At 34.3% G+C, this 20811-nt stretch overlaps 4 protein-coding genes across 5 annotated transcripts; 2 read left to right on the top strand and 2 right to left on the bottom strand.

Moving 5' to 3' along the window:
* Window positions 1470–4564, bottom strand: LOC104786632 (vacuolar-sorting receptor 2-like). 2 transcript variants are annotated; one of them, XM_019245860.1, is made up of 13 exons: window positions 4254–4564; window positions 3724–4135; window positions 3349–3629; window positions 3188–3276; window positions 3037–3106; window positions 2883–2966; window positions 2723–2799; window positions 2562–2643; window positions 2396–2478; window positions 2233–2299; window positions 2029–2161; window positions 1836–1944; window positions 1470–1735 (listed from the first exon to the last, which is right to left on the bottom strand). In XM_019245860.1, exons 1-13 carry the CDS (start codon window positions 4552–4554, stop codon window positions 1640–1642), a joined length of 1884 nt encoding a protein of 627 aa, XP_019101405.1. In that variant the 5' UTR covers window positions 4555–4564; the 3' UTR covers window positions 1470–1639. The 2 variants fall into 2 exon arrangements, with proteins under 2 accessions (XP_019101405.1, XP_010510382.1); XM_010512080.1 differs by having other exon boundaries at window positions 1836–1942; window positions 2033–2161.
* On the top strand, window positions 9578–11733 carry LOC104786631 (protein NUCLEAR FUSION DEFECTIVE 4-like). Its single transcript, XM_010512079.2, has 2 exons — window positions 9578–10741; window positions 11062–11733. Exons 1-2 carry the CDS (start codon window positions 9615–9617, stop codon window positions 11489–11491), a joined length of 1557 nt encoding a protein of 518 aa, XP_010510381.1. The 5' UTR covers window positions 9578–9614; the 3' UTR covers window positions 11492–11733.
* Window positions 14108–15384, top strand: LOC104786629 (GDSL esterase/lipase At2g30310). The gene is made up of 3 exons (XM_010512078.2): window positions 14108–14742; window positions 14836–15094; window positions 15191–15384. The coding sequence occupies exons 1-3, from the start codon at window positions 14116–14118 to the stop codon at window positions 15382–15384; spliced, it is 1080 nt and encodes a 359-aa protein (XP_010510380.1). The 5' UTR covers window positions 14108–14115.
* Window positions 16361–18718, bottom strand: LOC104786628 (putative tRNA pseudouridine synthase). The gene is made up of 7 exons (XM_010512077.1): window positions 18482–18718; window positions 18357–18392; window positions 18051–18163; window positions 17799–17947; window positions 17513–17657; window positions 17039–17431; window positions 16361–16949 (listed from the first exon to the last, which is right to left on the bottom strand). The coding sequence occupies exons 1-7, from the start codon at window positions 18705–18707 to the stop codon at window positions 16497–16499; spliced, it is 1515 nt and encodes a 504-aa protein (XP_010510379.1). The 5' UTR covers window positions 18708–18718; the 3' UTR covers window positions 16361–16496.

Below are 20811 nucleotides of genomic sequence, written 5' to 3'. Positions count from 1 at the left end.
AATCTCTCTCACAAGCTCAAGAACACTCTCTCTTTTGTTTTTCTCTCAAAAACGGCGAATACTGACAAAAACACGACATTGGGTCGTTTTCCCTCTTTTACACTCGATTTAGAGATTCTCTAAACCAACCAGGCAAACCGGACAAATAAAATTGAACCGACCAAACCGGCCGCAATTTGTGTCGATCGATGCCTCACGAGAAGGTGTCGATCGACACCCTTACCATAATACCAAAAATTGGTTTGCGGGTGTTACAATTTTTGTCCCCAAAAAAATAATGATAATAAAATAAAATTTGGTTAAATCCAAATATTCACAAAAGATTTAACACAAAATTTTAATTTATTTTTTGTTAAATTTTTTTATTTAGTAAATTGCATGAATAGAAAAGAAAAAATCCTTGCTCAAAGAAATAAATTTAATCTTTATTGGAAGCTGGATATATATATACACCAAAAGTCACTAAGATATTAGCATTTTCTCATTATGGATTGCTTTGTTAACTGTTAAGTACACACTTCTAACGATTTTGTGTGTACATGATGTTTATTATTAATAAATGAACAATTAACACCAAAAGCATAGCAAAATTATAAAACCGGTCCATTGTCATGTTATCAGATGGACTTGGCTAATATGGTTTTGTAGAGCTTAATCTATGATATATAAAGAAAAGAAAAAAAAAAGACTTGTAATCAAAGCGTAGCAACTCTATATAAGTTTTGATGTTGATCAGAGTNTTAGCTTAGATAAGCCATGGTCATGCACTCACCTCTTACAAGAAGATTCTGACCAACAAGAACGAATTCCCTCACTCCTAGCAAGCTTCTAGCTCCTTCCCACCCTTAGATCTCCCAAGAACAGCAAGGAATCTCACCAATCTCTCTCACAAGCTCAAGAACACTCTCTCTTTTGTTTTTCTCTCAAAAACGGCGAATACTGACAAAAACACGACATTGGGTCGTTTTCCCTCTTTTACACTCGATTTAGAGATTCTCTAAACCAACCAGGCAAACCGGACAAATAAAATTGAACCGACCAAACCGGCCGCAATTTGTGTCGATCGATGCCTCACGAGAAGGTGTCGATCGACACCCTTACCATAATACCAAAAATTGGTTTGCGGGTGTTACAATTTTTGTCCCCAAAAAAATAATGATAATAAAATAAAATTTGGTTAAATCCAAATATTCACAAAAGATTTAACACAAAATTTTAATTTATTTTTTGTTAAATTTTTTTATTTAGTAAATTGCATGAATAGAAAAGAAAAAATCCTTGCTCAAAGAAATAAATTTAATCTTTATTGGAAGCTGGATATATATATACACCAAAAGTCACTAAGATATTAGCATTTTCTCATTATGGATTGCTTTGTTAACTGTTAAGTACACACTTCTAACGATTTTGTGTGTACATGATGTTTATTATTAATAAATGAACAATTAACACCAAAAGCATAGCAAAATTATAAAACCGGTCCATTGTCATGTTATCAGATGGACTTGGCTAATATGGTTTTGTAGAGCTTAATCTATGATATATAAAGAAAAGAAAAAAAAAAGACTTGTAATCAAAGCGTAGCAACTCTATATAAGTTTTGATGTTGATCAGAGTGAAGACTTTTGTGTTTTTGTTCTTACAACTCAAGTTGAGAAGAAGGTTGACCGTTAGGATTATTATCAAGAGGCATGTATTGCGCCATTATCGCTCTTATCTCCGAGTCCATATATGTCTGCACAAATACACACCAATCAATTAAAACATATATAACATAATCCAAATCCAATATTAATGAAAAAGTATTATAACGTCTCGAGATATAAAAAAAATACCCGGATTCTGTATTTATAAATAGTATAAGCTCCTAGAGCAGCTGCACTAAGTCCCATGAATATTATCCATATCACTCCCCAGCTTACATCTCCTCTCGCATCCTTGTCTGTACACAATTTAAATGATTAGTGGATGATGATTCTTTTATTCCAAATATATGATGAATGATGGATGTGTAAAATTAAAATATATGTACTTATGCAAATGTCGTGCTCTCTTATGTAAAGTAAGCTTCCACTGCAGCTACATTCATAGCTTCCCCATGTGTTCTTGCATTTGCAATCGCGACATTGACACGCTGTTTTCTCCTCACACTCATTCACGTCTGCATTTACGTACGTCAACATAATTTGATTCCAAAACTCTCGTGTTTCCATAATTTAATCTAACTAGTACCTTGACAGTCTTTTAGCCCATCCCCCTTGAATCCAGGAGGACACTTGCATCCTTTGGAATGATCATCCTAGCAAAAACATAAAAAGATGAAATAATGTTTATATAAAGGAAATGTCAAACTAGAATTATGAAAACTAGTTAGTCGAGAGATTTGTCAGATTACACGGCAAGCAGAATATGTTTTTCCCATTTGAGTTTGTTTCCAACATCCTCCATTGTTTATGCCACAACGTAGTGCTCCCGAAGCTACAGTTTTTATATTTAAGCATGTGAATATATATTGGGATTAAAGATCCATATCATATATATATATGGTTGAACATTTTTACCTTCACAATGTGTGTAACCGTCACCGAGAAACTTGACGCCTTGAACAATGGGACATTGACATACTCTTCCTCTAAAAGTGTCCTACAATATAACAGTAAAATAAACACTCATTTTAAGGCTTGGGATAGTTATAACAATAAAAGAGTAATTGTTTTAGTACCCTGCAAGCTGAAATGTTAGTTGTTTTATCCTCCCAACACCCTCCGTTGTTTTGTAAACACTCATTGGTTTCTATGTCTGCCCAAACAAAGTATCCAAAACCAAATATTACAAGTAATATTCAACCAAATAGAATATGTCATTAAGTTAAGCTAGGGTACCTTCAGTTAAACAAATGGGTGGCTCGGTCGTCTCACGAAACCCTGAGCAAAGGGCCTTAAGCACGGCTGATCTCTGTAACTTTCCTGTAACAATAAGACATTAATAAATCACTACATTTAGAGTGGGACATTTAAATATATTCTTTCTCCTAACCTCTATATTGTCTATTGTTTATCACAATGGTTGGTAGTATCGTTACATCTCCTCGTGAGCCTTTTCCAACCTAAAAATTTTACCAATGAATTAAGGTTTAGACTTTTAACAGTTTGAATGTTTACATATCTCAAAAAGAAAAGAAACTAACTTGTGCATGTTGTTCTTCTTTAAGAACAGGATTTTCCGTATTTGCTTCAATGTCTCCGATGCAGTGATCAATTTTCTTCACATCGACTCCTACACGAAAAAAAACATATAATAAGATCTCAAGACATGATAAGTAACATATGCCAAGAAATGTTAGGTTACCAAGAGAATGAATGACTTGATCAGCACATTTCTTGTTATACTTCTCTTCTTTCATGGGACAACGAATGGCAAAGTCAGTGACATAATCCCACCAAAGCCAAGGCTTCCCACTTTCATTAGTCACTCTAAAGAAGCACGCTTGGCGTAAATTTTGAACAATCACGTCTTTCCCATTGTATCCTCTCGAGAAATCTTGTTCAGGGTCAGGAGCACAATACCTTCCGCCATTAATGCATTGTGATTTACATTGTCTGCTTGCGAGAAATGCTTCAGGACAATACCTAAATATATAGAACATTCAAAATTGTTAATCTTTTCAGTATGTTGAATCTTAATATATAGGCATATAAGGGGAGAGGATAATAAGTGAAATACCAAGTGATGTAGTGGGGAGTGAAGCGAGTATAGCCTCCTTTCTCAAGAATTTGAGCAGCTCCTTTGAACCTTTTTAGAAACTGGATTTGTGCATCACATTTGGGTCCACATTCATCATTGCTGTTGGTCCATAGCTCGTAGGCTACCCGGTCATTCGGGTGTGGAAGAGCCTCCCGCCAGTCTAAACTTATATGAACAGGCTCACCGTGAGCTATGGCCGTTTTGATGGCACTCCCAAGAGATCTGCTCACCAGTGCTGAAGGAATTGTGATATTTTGTAGGTAATCTGCATCTGTCGTCTCATCCTCTGGTGCATCCATGGTGATGAGTTGCTCGGGCCTGTTATCTGCCACCAAGATGGTCGCGGCACCTGCTCTTTGCGCATTCCATGCCTTCAAAGTGAAGTAACAATCTGAGACAACAATATCAACATTAGGTGTCTTGTCTCAAAAGTCACCTCTTACGAGTTTCTTGTGTAAGAAGTCTTGTCTTTAATTATAATGAAATAATCAAATGAATAAGAAAATTACCTCCTCGGTCAACGAGAACGAATGTGGGCAATCCAGCGACTCTAGATCTAAAAGAAATGTCGAAACCGTCGAAGTTCTTGCAAGCCTTTTGGTTAGCTTTGGGATAAAGCACCGCACCAGACATGCTTCCGCCGTACTGAGGGACACCAAAGTTTCCAAGGGCGCACTCGTAGACTCCTCTGATGGACTCTGGCGAAGTCACTCTGAGGTTGTTTTTCTCCACTACGAACCTTCCCATGCACGAACTCCACCCAACTATAATCCATACCATTACAATTAACCTTACCTCTTTCGTCCTCATGATCACAAGATAAATTTTTAGGGTTAATTTCTAAACATGCATCAATGGATAGCCACAAAAAGATCAAAAATCTTCGTTTTCCTAACCATAAAAAATTGAAACTGTCAAATAGTGAGCAAATATCTCAGCGTTAAAAGGAAGACTTTTATATTCTTTGTGTTTGTTTGTTTTTTTTTAGAAATTTTTTTTTCAGAAATCCTATTAAATTAAGTATTAGTTTTTTTGGTTTTTTTAGAGATTCTAAAATATGCATACTAATAATAGGATGAGTTTAGGAAAGTATGTATATCAGGTTTTAAACTACATCTTTAAGTTACCACATCATCATGTCATCATTTTAGAAAATTTAAATTATCAGTGATATTTATTTTTTGGTACTATAGAATTATAAGAAATGAACAAACAATATTAGTTATGGGAAAGTTACTCAAATAGCTTAGTCAAATGTAAAATTTACTAGAAAGGCATGCTATTGGTGGAAAACTCAAACATCATTTTAAATCATATTTCACCCTTTAAACTATGTGAAAACGAAAACAAATTTACAAAAAAATTCCATTAATAATCGCTGCCACATATGCAGAAAGTTGGCGGGAAGCTGATAAACTGATAGGCACCAAAATAATTGTTTACAAATGAATGAGGAAAGATTTATTCGTGTGACAGATTCTTAACCGTCTGCAACGATTTCGATTCAAAATATTGTTCTAATGGACATATTCTATTAGTGTGTGGGAGTTGGTAATTTGAAAGATCTAAATGGATTTTCGGCGTTGATGGTAAAAGAGGAAGTATGATCTTATCTGCTAATGCACAATTTGTATTAACTTGATATTTTATGACTCATTTAATTTAGCTATATTGACTTATATATCATATAAGTTTATGGTTGTATATTAGGGTAGTTACGTTAAGTCTCCTTTAGCTTACTATTCTGATATACTAATGTTTAGTATAAATACCTTTGTACCTCTACATTGATTCATTAATGCGAAATATTCTTTACATCAAAGTTAATAAGCTGTTTATACCATTGGCATAAAGGTTGTATTGGTTCCCATGCTACACTCAGACATCGAAAGGAAAGTGTGCATGCGATGCGATTTGTTTTTACATTTTTAAGTAGTTTAATTAAGTTAGTCAGAATATCGCCAACGAGTTTCGATTTGTATGTTTAAAAATTAAGGTAGTTAGCAAATGTTTAGTTTGACGATACAAATTAAACAATGTTAAAAAAATATTAGTCTTCATACAAAGGGTTGAAACATAAGCCGAATTGGCAACTGGAGTAACACTGGATCAGTTGGTGTGTCTTCTGAAATTATTGGAAACTATCTGATGAAGAATGAACAGTTGTACATCAACCAACGAGATACGACTTCTTTCTTAAAATTGCTGTCTTATAACATTCTTCCTCGTATTTTCTTCCCCCTATTATATTCAATCTTTTTTGCAATGAGAATCTTATATATCTTAAACTATACAGTATGTAGTCCCACGTATAAACCATTGGCCAAAGTGACAATTAAAAAGTTGGTCAATGACGGGCGAGAGACGGCTTCGATCATAAAACCTTTGCTATGCTTGTGCGTTTCCGAGAAATAAGGGCATTAACTAACATTACCAACAAAATGAAAAAGAGAATGAAAATAACATTATTATAATGCCAATTTCTTTTAATTAGTGTTTTTTTATTAGTATGTTTTTAATGATTTGAATAATTGTGCCGAACAAATTAATAAATTGGTTAGACTTTAATTAAATAGTAGTTGAATAAACACTATCATTGTGTAAAGTACAAATAAATGAGCGAATTGAATTATAGCTCCATATTTATTCTATACAAGTACTTTTTTGGTCACAAAACGTGTTTTGTTGTAAGTATTTCCAATAATGTTGAACTTAGAACATTTAAATGCATGGTCTTAGTCTATTACAAATTTACAATATATATTTTGTAAAGTTGATGTTTAATAGATACAATACGTGTTTTGTTGTAATTCATAAGTTGTCTACTGTTAACGTGTTAACATCCGGATTTAAATTCGATATAGTTTGTGTTTCAAACCATAGAAGAAAATATGGGACAATACAGTTGTCAACATTTAAGAGTCAAATGCAGAAATGGAAATAAAAAGCATAATGTTCAGATAAAAGAGGAGTACACATAGCAGTATACCAAATGTACATATAACATATCTAAGCCAACGTAATTAAATATGGTCAAAATGTTGATTGAGGATGTTGGTGATCGCCGTCGTCCTTAATATCTTAAAGTTAAAACGAGGCAAACATAGCATTATAGAAAATGAACATATCTATGCCAAATTGAATATGATCATAATGTTCATTGAGGATGTTGGTGCTTGCGGATCTTATATCCTCAATATCTTTAAATCACACCATTGAATGTAGATTCTGTCTGGAAAATCTGATGTTCTAAATGGAATGGACGGAAGACAGTTTACTTAAACTTTTGGTCTAAGTGACATCACTAATTTCGTTTAAATCCAACCAAAAATACATACTCTTACATTTCACTCTTACAATATTACATATTTCATGTTAGAGTTTCTAGATATACAAAATTTAATCAAGTATGGAAACCTCAAAACGGGAAATTATGCTAGGAAAATAATTAAAACAAAATATTTTTAAAAAAACTTCTAATGCAAAAGTAAAACAGATTTATAACTATCTTCTCTAGTAATTCTCACACCTAAAATATGCTGTCTATCTTGGCTTTCCATCTGACTTAATTCAAGTGCTTTCTATCTAATTATTTAGTATTTACCTCCCTAAGTCTACCATCTTATTTTTTTTTTAATTTCATTTACTCATATGATTAATTTTGTTTTTGTGGTTGTTATATAGTGGGAGACTAGTTGACTCTATAAATTTATAATAATAGCCGAAAAAGTTTTCCAAAATTCATGGCTGAAAATGATGATAGATAATTATGTATCAAGCATGTAAGTTTAACAAATTTACCTCCCTGACTCCATATTACTTATAATAAGCACATAATAAACCCATATTTCTATGTTAACGTTTCAAACTATATAATTGATACATCTTTTTACATATACTTGGAAAGTTCTATTAAAAAAAAAAAACATGATGGCTGGAGTAACCAGGATGACCATATCTCATTGTTATAAACAAAGGTAACAAACAATTTTACTTTTACATTTTTAGAAGACATAAAAATCAAGTGAAAATTTAACATCAAATAGGGTTTTTTTTTTTACATAACATTAGCCAAGCTTTTTTTTACAAAGCCAAACTAAAAAAATTAACTATCAGAATTCTCATGTTGAAAAATGCATATAACACTGATACCCAAGTATTTCAATTAAATATTAGTTCAAGACAAGACTAATTACAAACATTAGTCCCTTTACCCACCCAATTCTAGACAAAAAATACTTATTACTATTTCTTATTCTAAGTAAGCTACTTTTATCCACTCACTAGTGATTCACAAAAGTAAGTGCCATACACATTTGAAAAGAAATATCAAATTAATTACTTCAAAATATCAAATATTAAATTTTACTATTAAATATGAAAATATAAATATATAACTGGAATTAAATGGTTTAAACCACAGAAAAAATCTAAAATTAAAATCAATTTCTTCAAAACATAAGTAACTGAAAAAAAAATACAGAAATTGTTCCTTTTCTAATGATCCAAAATTTTTAAAAATATAACTCTATATAATAAACCAATTATAACAACTTTGTAGTCTTTCAACGTATTAAATATTTGTAATTAATTAATCAAATATATCGATATTAATATATCTAAAATTTACTCAAATTAAATAGCATAAAATTAGTTTCTGCATAGTATGGATCCTTACCTAGTTAATCAATTAACATTAGAAATAAGAAGGGTAAAGATAAAAAAGTTTTTTGCTAACTAAAGGAAATCAAATCATGTTAAAGTTTATATATTGATGTTCAATAATAGTTCAATGTTCTTTATTTTAAAATTCATCTCTTTCTTACGTAATATTATATATACAAATTACATTCAAAAAAAAATATTATATATACAAATTTATTGCCGACTAAAATAAATATTTGAACCTGTAAAAACATAAATTACTTTACTAAAAAAATTGCTTGTTAGAGAAGAATATCTGAACTTGTGTATATTGAGGCATGAATTTCCTCTTTCGTAGAGGTAGTTTTTTTTTTTCTCTGGTACGAATCTGATTTAAGATTTATTTTGTTTTCTAATTATTTATTTTGCAAAGGAGATAATAACGCAAGTAAAAATACAAAATTTTGTTTTTGTAAAAAGGCAACATCAGCATTAAATTAAATGTATAATAAAATCTCAACCTCCTCTTTCCTTTTCTTGTATTACTAAACTAACCACATCTTCCTTCTCCTTACCACAACATATTAGGCTTGGCCGTTTGGATATTGGATATGATTCGGTTTGGATTTTTTGGATTTCAATTTTTTCGGGTATTTATAAATTTTGGATCGATTATGGTTCGGATAATTTGGATTTTAGATCGGTTTGGATATTATTGTCGATAACCAAAATTAAACCAAAAGTTATTGGACAGTATTTTATTTGAATACTTTTTAATTTTAATATACCCAAATAACCATACTAATAGAATATTTAAAAAAAAAATAGAAATTAAGTAAATGACAAGGTTCTCATAAAACCATACAAATACATAAAAGATATGAGGCATATCTATCGGAATATCAAACTATTTCTTCTATGTTCGGTTATATTTGGATATATATTGGATATCGGTTCGGACGGATAATATCCGATATCTAAAATAATAAAAATTTTGGTTATTTTTTTAATATCGGTTCGATTTAAATCCGCTTATTTCAGTTTGGATACGGTTTAGATTTTCGGATTTGGATTTTATGCCCAGACCTACGACATATGATCAAATCCTATTAGGATTATAAAATCGTAATATAATCTCTTTGTTATAAATACAAATCCTCCCCCCTCAATTTATTTCACAATCTCTTATTCTTTTATTTTCTTTTCTATATCACCCTCAAGAAACAATGTCTCCGAAAGTTCTCCCGTGGTTAAGCCTCGTCGCTGTCCTCTGGCTTCAATCTTTCAATGGCACTAACTTGAGTTTCCCAGCTTACTCTTCACAGCTGAAAGAGTTTCTCTCAATCTCTCAGTTTAAGCTAAACTATCTCTCGTTCGCCTCCGACGCCGGGAAAGTACTCGGTTTCATCTCCGGGATCGCCGCCGTATATCTTCCTCTCCCTCTTGTCCTTCTCGTCGGAGGGTCACTAGGTTTTGCCGGCTACGGTCTCCAGTATCTCTCCATCGTCAAAAATATGTTTACATTATCGTTCCCACAGATCTGGTGTCTTAGTTTCTTGGCCGGGAACAGTATCTGTTGGATCAACACGGCTTGTTACATCGTGGCGATCAACAGTTTTCCAATGAACCGTCAAGTCGCCGTGGGGATCACGGCGAGTTTTCAAGGTTTGAGCGGGAAGATATACACCGACATGGTCAACTCGTTTTCCAACTCGTCTCCACGCGAAGCAGCTTCGGGTTATCTCTTGCTCAACTCTCTCGTTCCATTGGTCGCTTGTTTCGTGACGGCTCCTATGTTGATGAGACACGGAGGAGATAAGACGACGTCGTCTACTAAAGATGTTAAAGTAGGGTTCATCGTTTTGTTCGTCTTGACTATAGCCACGGGGATCTACGCGGTGGCTACGAGTCTTCTCTCAGCTCCTACGGTTTTAGTACTCGTCGGCATTACTCTGTTTCTTTTTTCTCCTATCGGTATACCAATTGGAGTTTGGTTCAAAGAGTTTGTGTCCTCTAGGAAAACACAACAAAAGGTACACGATCTTGAAGCTCCCGACAAATTCGAACTCGTAGAAGAAGAAGATCACACGAAAGAAGAAGAAGAATTCGAGAAGGCAATAGTTGGAGTTAAAGAAGAGGTCGAGTGGACACAACTATGGAAGAAACAGGACTTTTGGATATATTTTGGACTTTATTTATTCGGTCCAACGGTGGGGCTAGTGTTTATGAACAACCTTGGTCAGATTGCTGAATCTCGCGGCTGCACCGCAACTAGTTCCTTGGTTGCTCTCGCGTCGTCGTTTGGATTTTTTGGCCGCTTGCTTCCTTCGTTACTCGACTACTTCTTCTCTAGGTAAAAATCACATTACTTTAAACCCTTTTACCCTTTTAATCTTTAATTAATTAGCACGATACTACTAATTAAAAACCTAATCAATTATTCCTTAATAATACAACTACGTTGACCTACACGTACAATTATAAACATATGTTGCGTTCCTTGCATCTAACGTGTTCGGTCTCATTCATCGAATAACCTTCGACAAATCGACACTTTCTTTATAATCAATCCCCTAATTTCTCGGGAATTTTTTTGCTTATTGTAATATTTATTTCTATTTTAGTTTTTGTCCGAATGCTAATTAATATTTATTTGATTTTTATTCATTACAGGAGCAAATACATGCCGTCAAGTCCGGTCTCTATGGCGGTTTCATTGGTAGCCATGGTAGCTTCGTTTCTCCTCCTCCTGGTCGACTCCGATATCTCTCTATTCATCAGCACGGCGGTGATCGGAGTCTTTTCCGGCGCCTTGACTTCACTATCCGTCACAATGACCGCAGAGCTTTTTGGGACGAAGCATTTTGGAGTTAACCACAATATTGTTGTTGGAAACATTCCCATCGGATCTCTTGCTTTCGGTACGTTAGCCGCTAAAGTTTACCGCGACGGAGCCGCTCTCTACGGGGATGACGGCAAGTGTTTTGGGATGCATTGCTTTCAAATCACTTTGGTATATTGGGGAATGCTGTGTTCGATAGCCGCTGTCCTCGCCACTGTTTTGTATCTACGCAACCGCAAGTTCTATTCACAGAAGCCGTAGAAGAAGAAGATGAAGTAGAACAAGAAGTTTTTAATGGCAAAACGTAGCGTTTTCCGTCGTTATCAGGCTAAGCAATATGTTTTGGTAACATCCATAATTTTGTATTTAACCGATATAAACCGGTTTAAGAGTAACCGGTACTCAGGTTTTTTTGTATATGAGATTAGTAAGGATGTAAAAAATTAGATAGAGAGAAACAAAATGATGTATACTGAAATCGAATTTTTATAAAGATCCTTTATTTTAACGAAAACATAAAATAAAGATCCTTTATTATCATTGTTGCTGAATTAGTGCTAGATCATTTATGAATGCTGAAGAATTCTAAACGACCTTGTTTGATTATTAGTGGAAAAAAAGGACTTGAAGAAATTTTGGGTGAGCCTAATTAATATATGCAAACATAATATTCTGTTGGTACGTAGTTGGTGTTCTTGTTGGTTCGAACGTGGGTCCAAGAAATCGATCATGCGGCTCTTATTTAAGTAATTTTATGGGGACCCTATCAACAATCAATATACTCTCACCTAAATCGAATTATTTCTATTACTCTATGATGTCGTCCAGATATGTTTATTTGGTGTAAGTTATTATTAGACGTCGGTTTGAACATATTGCGAGAGAGAGAGACGACGTGAACGTTCTCACCCACAGAAGAGATCTTAACCAATTATATATGGTCGAGATCAAGACAATGCAATGTATTACGCAGAATTTAAGATTTGAGCTTCATACCTATACATAATTTATGCCGCCATAAAACTTTGGCAATTAATGGATACTTTTTACAGGAATTTTATTTTATATTCACACTAAGCTGTGTAACTAAATGGGACATGTATACTTTAGCATATTTGCACTATATTGTTGTTACCGAGTTAGAACTCATGTTCAGGAATGTGTAACAGTGTAAGTTCTACTATGTGANAAAAAAAAAAAAAAAAAAAAAAAAATTGGTACTGACTATATATATGTGAATATGTGATATATAGCTGCAATTTCGAGTTGGCATAAGATTTTAACATGATAGTAACACGACATATCCATATGAATAGTTTTTTTTTTCTATCGTATGCTAAAATCCAGGTATCTAAATTGTATGGATTTTAATGTGAGCTAAATGAAAGGAAAATAAAATAAACCAGCTTTTTAAAAAAAATTAGATGTGATTGTATACAACCAGCTTTTTAAAATAAATTTTAGGTGTAAATAACTTGGAGATAGAAATGTATCATTCTTTAAAATTTGTTGTCATGATCAATGGTTAAGTCCACGAAACAACTTACGATAGATGATACCATACGTGGCCACTGAGGTGGCCTGTCCAATTTACACTCACGCTTTTAAACAAGCTATCTGATGTGTGTATGTTAATTTACATATAGTCTATAAACTCAGAGTACCTTTTAAAAAATTAACCAAATTGCATACGGTCTTTAACATGACTACTAGCATGTAGCATCTTGAGTCTTGGTACTAGTGGGTATTACATAAACATTCTTTTGTCAACATTTTGTAAACATCTTTTATTACATAAACATTCTTTTGTCAACATTTTGTAAGATATATCTTTTATTGTATATTAGTAGATCATAATCATGGGCACGACTATTTTTATTTTCGGTATTGTTTTTCCGTAAACCGCCGTAAACATATCACTAGAGATCTGTGTATTTGTTGGGTTTGAATCTATCTGAATTGAATCTTTGTTCATATAATGTCGGTGTTGGAACTTTAAGTCGAACCTTGGAGATCTTCTCCAACTATGGTTCCCGCACGGTTGAGCTCGAGTTTGATCAACCACCTTCATTAATATGTAATATGGTTGGTGCTTCAAATTCTGCTAGTTGTCCGGTTTCTTCATACTTTCATACTTTGTGTATATAACATTTTTTTATCAGTAAGAAATTTAATATCGCATAATCTCAAAAAATAAATAAAAAGAAACTCAAATAGCAATGTCAAAATTTTTGGCCAAATTATAAGATGAATAGCCATTTCCAATCATGTCTCCGTACTATTCGACTCAAAGGAAGTTTATGGCCCATATTAGAATAAATGTATTTGTTTTAATTTCCCAATTTTTTGTACCAAAAGTTATACTAGTTAATTAAGTTAATAAATAATACATTCATTAGTTTAAATATAGTACATTGTTCATTGTTGCTAAATATTTTGTATTTTTAATTAAACCGACCAACAAATTGTTTTTTACTTTTTGACCAATTTAGTTTCAAGTTCTTCTGTTTTTGACCATACTAGTTATATCTTTAATTAGATACTGTTTTCTTTTTATCTTTTCTTTTTCAGTTTCAAGAAAAACAAACTAACAAAATAAGAGAAACAGCATGCTAACTCAGTCCTACAGAGGTCAAAGCTCATTCCCTTATAAATTACTAACCAAACACGTACATTTCAAATTCAAAAAAGTAAAATCAACAAATCAACNTATCTTTTCTTTTTCAGTCTCAAGAAAAACAAACTTACAAAATAAGAGAAACAGCATGGTTCAAAAACTAACTCAGTCCTACAGAGGTCAAAGCTCATTCCCTTATAAATTACTAACCAAACACATTTCAAATTCAACAAAGTAAAATCAACAAATCAACAAAAAAAAATTCACAATGTCTACATCCAAAACTATAGTGTTTGGTCTCTTCGTTGGAACACTTATCGTGTCTTGCAATGCGGCTGCAAATGTCACAACGCAGCCGCTTTTCCCAGCGATTCTAATCTTCGGTGACTCAACCGCAGATACAGGCAACAACAACTACCATTTACGAACCCCTTTCAAGGCTAAGCATCTCCCTTACGGTGTTGATCTCCCTGGCCATGAAGCTAGCGGAAGATTCTCTAACGGCAAAGTAATCTCTGATGTCATTGCCTCCAAACTTAACATCAAAGAGTTTGTTCCTCCGTTTCTACAGCCGAACATCTCCGACCAAGACATTATCACTGGCGTCTGTTTTGCATCGGCCGGTGCGGGTTACGATGACCGGACTTCGCTCTCGAGCCAAGCAATACCGGTCTCACAACAACCAAGCATGTTCAAGAATTACATTGCTCGCCTCAAAGGTATCGTAGGAGACAAGAAAGCAATGGAGATCATTAACAACGCTTTAGTGGTCATAAGCGCAGGGCCTAACGATTTCATCTTGAACTTTTATGATATCCCCACGAGGCGTCTTGAGTATCCTACTATCTATGGTTACCAAGAGTTTGTCCTCAAGAGGCTTGACGGTTTTGTCCGGGTAAAAATCTCATATATTTTCTTCCTCTAGGTCTGATACCAGTAGCTGATATTTATTTTTTGACTCTCAAATCTTTACCTCTTGTATGTGCAGGAGCTTTATAGTTTAGGTTGCCGTAATATTGTGGTTGGAGGGTTGCCGCCTATGGGATGTTTACCAATCCAAATGACCGCGAAAATGAGAAACATTTTTAGATTTTGTGTGGAACAAGAGAACAAAGACTCCGTTTTGTACAATCAGAAACTAGTAAAGAAACTGCCTGAGATCGAAGCGTCTCTACCGGGAAGCAAGTTCCTTTACGCCAACGTCTACGACCCTGTGATGGACATGATCCAAAATCCTACCAAATATGGTATATACCACATTTCTTCCTTGCCACGCAAGTCATCTAAATTACAATCTTGCTAATTTATGCAATATATACTCATCGTCGTACAAATGAAAACAGGATTCAAGGAGACGAAGAAAGGATGTTGCGGAACAGGATACATGGAAACGTCCTTCATGTGCAATCCCCTTACAAAGACTTGTCCGAATCACTCCGATCACTTGTTTTGGGACTCAATTCATCCCTCGGAGGCTGCTTACAAATACCTTGGCAACTTTGTGGATGCTCAGATAAGAGGGTGGATTAAGGCTTAACTCACTATAACTAACGAAATAAATCAATTAAAAAATGTATTAATTGTTGTCTTGGCAATGACCACGGTACACGTACGTATACATCTATGGCCCTGTGAGGATCTATGTATCTAACGGGTGCTGTATACTGGATTTTCTTATATTTGATATTTGATACTCTCATCATGTTAATCAATACTTTAATCATCAATTTTTCGTTCCAGAAACAAAGTAATTTCTTGTTTTCTTTTTTTTCTATATGAATGGAAAAAGAATGTTCTACAACATATATCGTATAACGCCAAGAGTCAAAGAGACAATAAATTCCAACAGAATTCAATTTAATGATCCTTGAAGTCGACATGTTGAGACGAAGATGTGCTGCATTGTCAAAACGAAGAGTGTGACTAAGAGAAGCGTTACGAAGCAAAGTTAACAAAAAAAAAAACATTCAATGAATGATTACACGTCTTCATGTAACCCCATCATTTACTCATTGCTAACTTCCCTACTTAATTGATTGTGATTTTGATATCTTTATGATGCAAATTAACAAGACATATATCTCTGACGCATGAGTGACATCAGATATGACGCCATAGAGACAAGGTCACTTTCTCCATTTGTAGGACAACCAAACTTTGCATTGGATACAAATCGTATGATTTACTTGTGTATTGTGTGTTCGACTTCTTTAGCTTTAAAATAGCCTTTACCGTTTTATGGAATTGTTTCTTTCACTTATATACACAACCTTGAGTAGTTATTAATCAAGCCACTCAAAAAGGTGTACCCACTATTTGTATAAAGAATTCTTGTTTACTTGTTCCAAATGAACCAACAATCTTAAGAGAGCTTGTGTTTGCTTTTACGATTTACAAAAGAAAAAGAAAAAAAAAAAACTGAAAAATGTTCGAAAAGGTAAAATGTAAAAACAAAATTTTACCATTGCATTGAAACAGAGAGACCTTAATGTGTGTGTGAATCAAGAACAATGTGAAGTCAAGAAACTTTATATGCTTCTCAAAAAAAAAAACTTTTGTCAGATTGCAAATGAAACATCAATCATATAACAAATTCTATCAAAGGTGCACAAAAAATGGATGTAATTAATGTTAAGACTCTCATACAGCTTAATGAACAGCTACTGAAACAGAACTGACCTCTTCATCACCATCTTCAGTCTTCTTCTTGGCCATCCATGGTTTTGCGGCTTTCCACTCTTCCCAACCTCTCCTTACATCTTTCAATTCCTCGTCTATCAAACCATCGTTCCTGTCCAAATGCTCCACCCACTCTTTCCATGGAGATTTCTCAGAATCCAAGAATATACTCACTTGTGGAACCATCACTGCTCTGTAAAACTCCTCTATTTCCTTCTCCACTTCTTCTGATTCACCCGTTGCTTCCACCCCCGGCCTCTCAGGCAATCTACGCACTTCGAAACTGTTTCCTCTCAGGATCAGTACTTCAGATGGAGCTAGAGGCAAAACGATTCTTGTGAACTTGTTCAGTGATAGTCTTATGATATCTCTAGGAAGCAGCTCTCTCTTCACTGCCACAGCTGTCCCAATCATCTTCCGTATCTAACGTCCAAACATATTACAAATTAACAATGATACTATTCTAGTTACACTACTATAAGCAATCCATGTTTTTTGTATATATACATTACCTGATGTAACATGAATGACTCTCCCCATATGGAGATCTCGACGAAGCCGAATCCAAGTGAATTCTCCAGCTTTCCACTACTACAACGAAACACTTTTCTGAAATGAGCACCGCTCAGCTTATCTGTCTCATCTGGCTCATACAACCATCTTGCACGACTGTTCACCTGGGAATTATCAGAATCAGGAGGAACATGTTCATCAGATTCACCATCCACTTCTTTTTCTTCTTCTTCTTCTTCAATCTCTCCGTGGTTCTCCTCTGTAAACTCTGTTTCTGCTGCTTTGACTGATTTTGGTTTCCTTGGAGGGCGTCCGTTTCTTTGTTTTATTACTTGGTCAGATTTCCTTCTGTACCGTGACCGCTGTGTATAGTTATGGAAAGGATATTCACCCTACACAAACAAAGCCAATGAAGCAAAAATGTAACAAACTTGAAGTCTCTAATAACCAAAGAAATGATACAAAGCTCTCACCTCAAATTGTTTTAAAATTTCGTTGAAATCCGTAATGTGATAGTCAATCTCATCTGAAGTAAAGCTGCTCTTGATCCCGATAACATCAACAGGAAGAAGGTACGAATACTTCCTAAGTGTACACTCTCTTCGGGGATCAAATCTCCTGTGAAGATACAGAGCTTATAATTGCAAATGAGTCAAGCATGAGATTGCAACCCTATGATTTCAAAATCTTATTCAACTTTTCAAATGCTAGAATCATATAGCACCAAGACCAGGACCATTATTGGAGGTTCTCACTCACCTATTTGATGGTAAAACACTGAAAACTCTGATATTCTCAGGAAGGTGTTTGCTAATGCATTTAGCAAGAACAGTGCCCTGAGGATCATCCTTCCATGCAGTCTCAGGGATTTCCATTTTCAACGATATTGATGTTGCCAAAGAATGAACCTAAAACAAGTTACCAACAACAACAATCAAAGAAATTACACAGTGAATATATATGCATCAGAAGAGGACCATTAGTTATGGAACGGAGCAAGAAAAAGCTTACTCCTTTATCAGTTCGACTACTTCTAGCCCAACCAATCTTATGAAGATCACCATAGTTACTATCTCTAATCCCACCTGCCTTGTATATAGCAACTTCCAACTCACCCTCAATAGCTACAAATTCAAAACATTTGAGCTCAACTTAGCATACTAGTGACCATAAAAACATGATCTTTACAGAGATGTACAAGGTAAGATAACCACGAAATCTGAAATTGCAGGAACTAGTAGAAGAATCAGGGTTTAGGGTTTATGCTAAGATTCACGATCAAGAGTAAAAATCCAAACTTTAAGACTTAAAACTTACTTTTGAGAGAAGGGTCGTCTCTTTGAATCTGCAAACCTGGAAATGAAGAACAAAGTCACAAACTTTGTACATAGCAATGCTTCAATTCACAGTCAAAATCAATCTGGAGCTAAAAAAAAGATTACCTCTGTAATCAGTACCCACGTACCCAATTCGAATAACCACCTTCTTCTTCCGATATGATTCCCATTTATCGGAAAGAATTTGGTCGGAGCTATTTGAACAAGAAGACGGCTGAAATGTGGCGGCGGAGGAAGAGAAGCGTACTAAAGCTGGTGTGACCCGGATAAGTCGGGTCGGATACCATAAGACCCGCGAAGGAATTGGAATTCGTAGAAACGAGACTGCCATGATAAAAAACAAAACTTGGCTAAGTTCTAGAACCGGCGCTAACATAAAAAGCTCCGGTGAATTTCGTCTCTCAAACTGCGTGCCGTTTTTGGTAGAGTTAAACAACGTGTAGGTTTTAGATAGATATAAAAAATAACGAGACGTTGGAAAATTGTTTTGACGTTTTTTTGTTAAAAGTTAAAAACCCTACGAGGCTCTCCAAAGGGAAACTATAAAAACCCTGACGCCTCACGTACATAAAACGTTTCATCCATCATTCATCACCTTCGTTTCTTCTCAACGTTTCCTTAGACCATCTCATCTTCAGTTTTCAAACTATATGACGATAGAGAAATTCAAAAGTGCACTCGTGATCGAGTGATAGACGATCCTGATGTAGCAAGGCATATGCATATATGTATAGGTATATATTTGTTCCTCATCTCCGTATGAATTAGTTAATGGATTATTTTTGCAAAGTTAATGCATATGGATCTTGAAAGCAAAATCAACAGAATCCTTGTTTTTGTTTTAATATTGGCCGGAGGTAATTTCTTGAGATTATAGGCCGTGATTGTGGTCCTGATGTCTTTAGGGTTGAGACGGTTGTTGGTTTATGTATTTTTGTAATGACTGTTTAGAAAAAAAACAGAGCACTTATGTGATCACCAGTGTTATGCTTCCAGTGCAGGTATATATGAAGCTTGTATATGTTTGTTTCGATCAGCTCTTTTGTTTGGAGACTTATCTTTCCATTCGCCATGGAAGCTCGAGTATTGAAAGGTTCACGGATTCTCACTTCTCAGGTTATTTTTTGGTTGAAACTTAGTTTATATATAGGTGCAAACGGTTCTTGGATCGTTGTCTTTTTAGACATGAGACTTGGTAGAAATTTATTAGAATCCACACAATTTACACCTTTATTAGAAAAATACTAAATACTTAGTAGATAGTGGTGACTATAGAAAGTAATTTTTATCAAGAATTTGAATATACATACTCAAGAAAACAACTCAACCAAACGGAAGACTATTTTAAGCTTTATAAAAGAAATCTCTTGATTCAATCATGTTCTAATGTCACCACTACTAAGTCCATCCAACACGTTTTTCTAATAATTTTCTCGAAGCATATTTTTTCTTTTGCAAGAAGCTCCATCCGCATTTAACAATGTAGAATCATGTCAAAAAAAGTCATCAACATCAACATATATATTTTTTTTTCCGTAACTGCAACGATAGACCAACTGAAGTTGATGTGCAAAACAATAAATATAATATGTAGAATTGCTTAGCTTAGCAACCAATGATCTAAGCCTATTAAATTCACATTTCATATTACTTGCTCCATCATAACCTTGTCCTCTCACATTTGCCAAGCTTAAAATTTGTTATTTGAGGTTAAGCTTAACAAATGTGAATAGACAATGTTATGACGGAGCACCTAATATGAATGGTGAGTTCAATATGCTTACATCTGCTTGCTAGGAAAAGCAGTTCTGTATATCATGTCCATTTTTTTTTTGCTCATGAATTTTAGTTGGTCGTCATTGTTTTTGTAAGAAGAAACATTTTGATGATGATAATTTTTTTACATATTTTTTATGTTGTTAAATGTGGTTGGACATTCTTGCAAGAGAAATGATATGATTTGACAAAGTTTATGGAATAAGCATGACATAATTAGTAGTTGTGACATTAGCATTGGAACATGATTGACTCAAAAGCTTGAAATTACTTGTTGGAATTCTCATCACAAAATGTTACTGCATTTGGTCGAGTTGTTTACTGATGACTTTTTTACAAAGGAAGATCAAAATATTTTGAATGTCATGTCACTGGTTTAATCAATTAATTGAGAATTACATAAGCTCCGGGATGATGGATGATATTCCTTTCTCATTAATGTTACTTATTTTTTTGAGAAACATAGTCACGGAAGAAAACTTTGTTGATTAAAAGAAGCAAAGAAAAAGAACCAACATAGCGGATTAGCGGGTATGCCTTTCTTCTGGATATTACGTTAATTGTTTATATACTATACTGGATATGCAGCTTCAAGAATTTACTTTTACTTGTATGCCTTCTTTCTCGTTTCATGAACTCATATCACTTTCGTACCTTCA

The sequence above is a fragment of the Camelina sativa genome, chromosome 5 (genome assembly GCF_000633955.1).
Source record: "Camelina sativa cultivar DH55 chromosome 5, Cs, whole genome shotgun sequence".
NCBI classification, from domain to species: Eukaryota; Viridiplantae; Streptophyta; class Magnoliopsida; order Brassicales; family Brassicaceae; genus Camelina; species Camelina sativa.
This window is presented reverse-complemented; position numbering and strand designations above follow the sequence as displayed.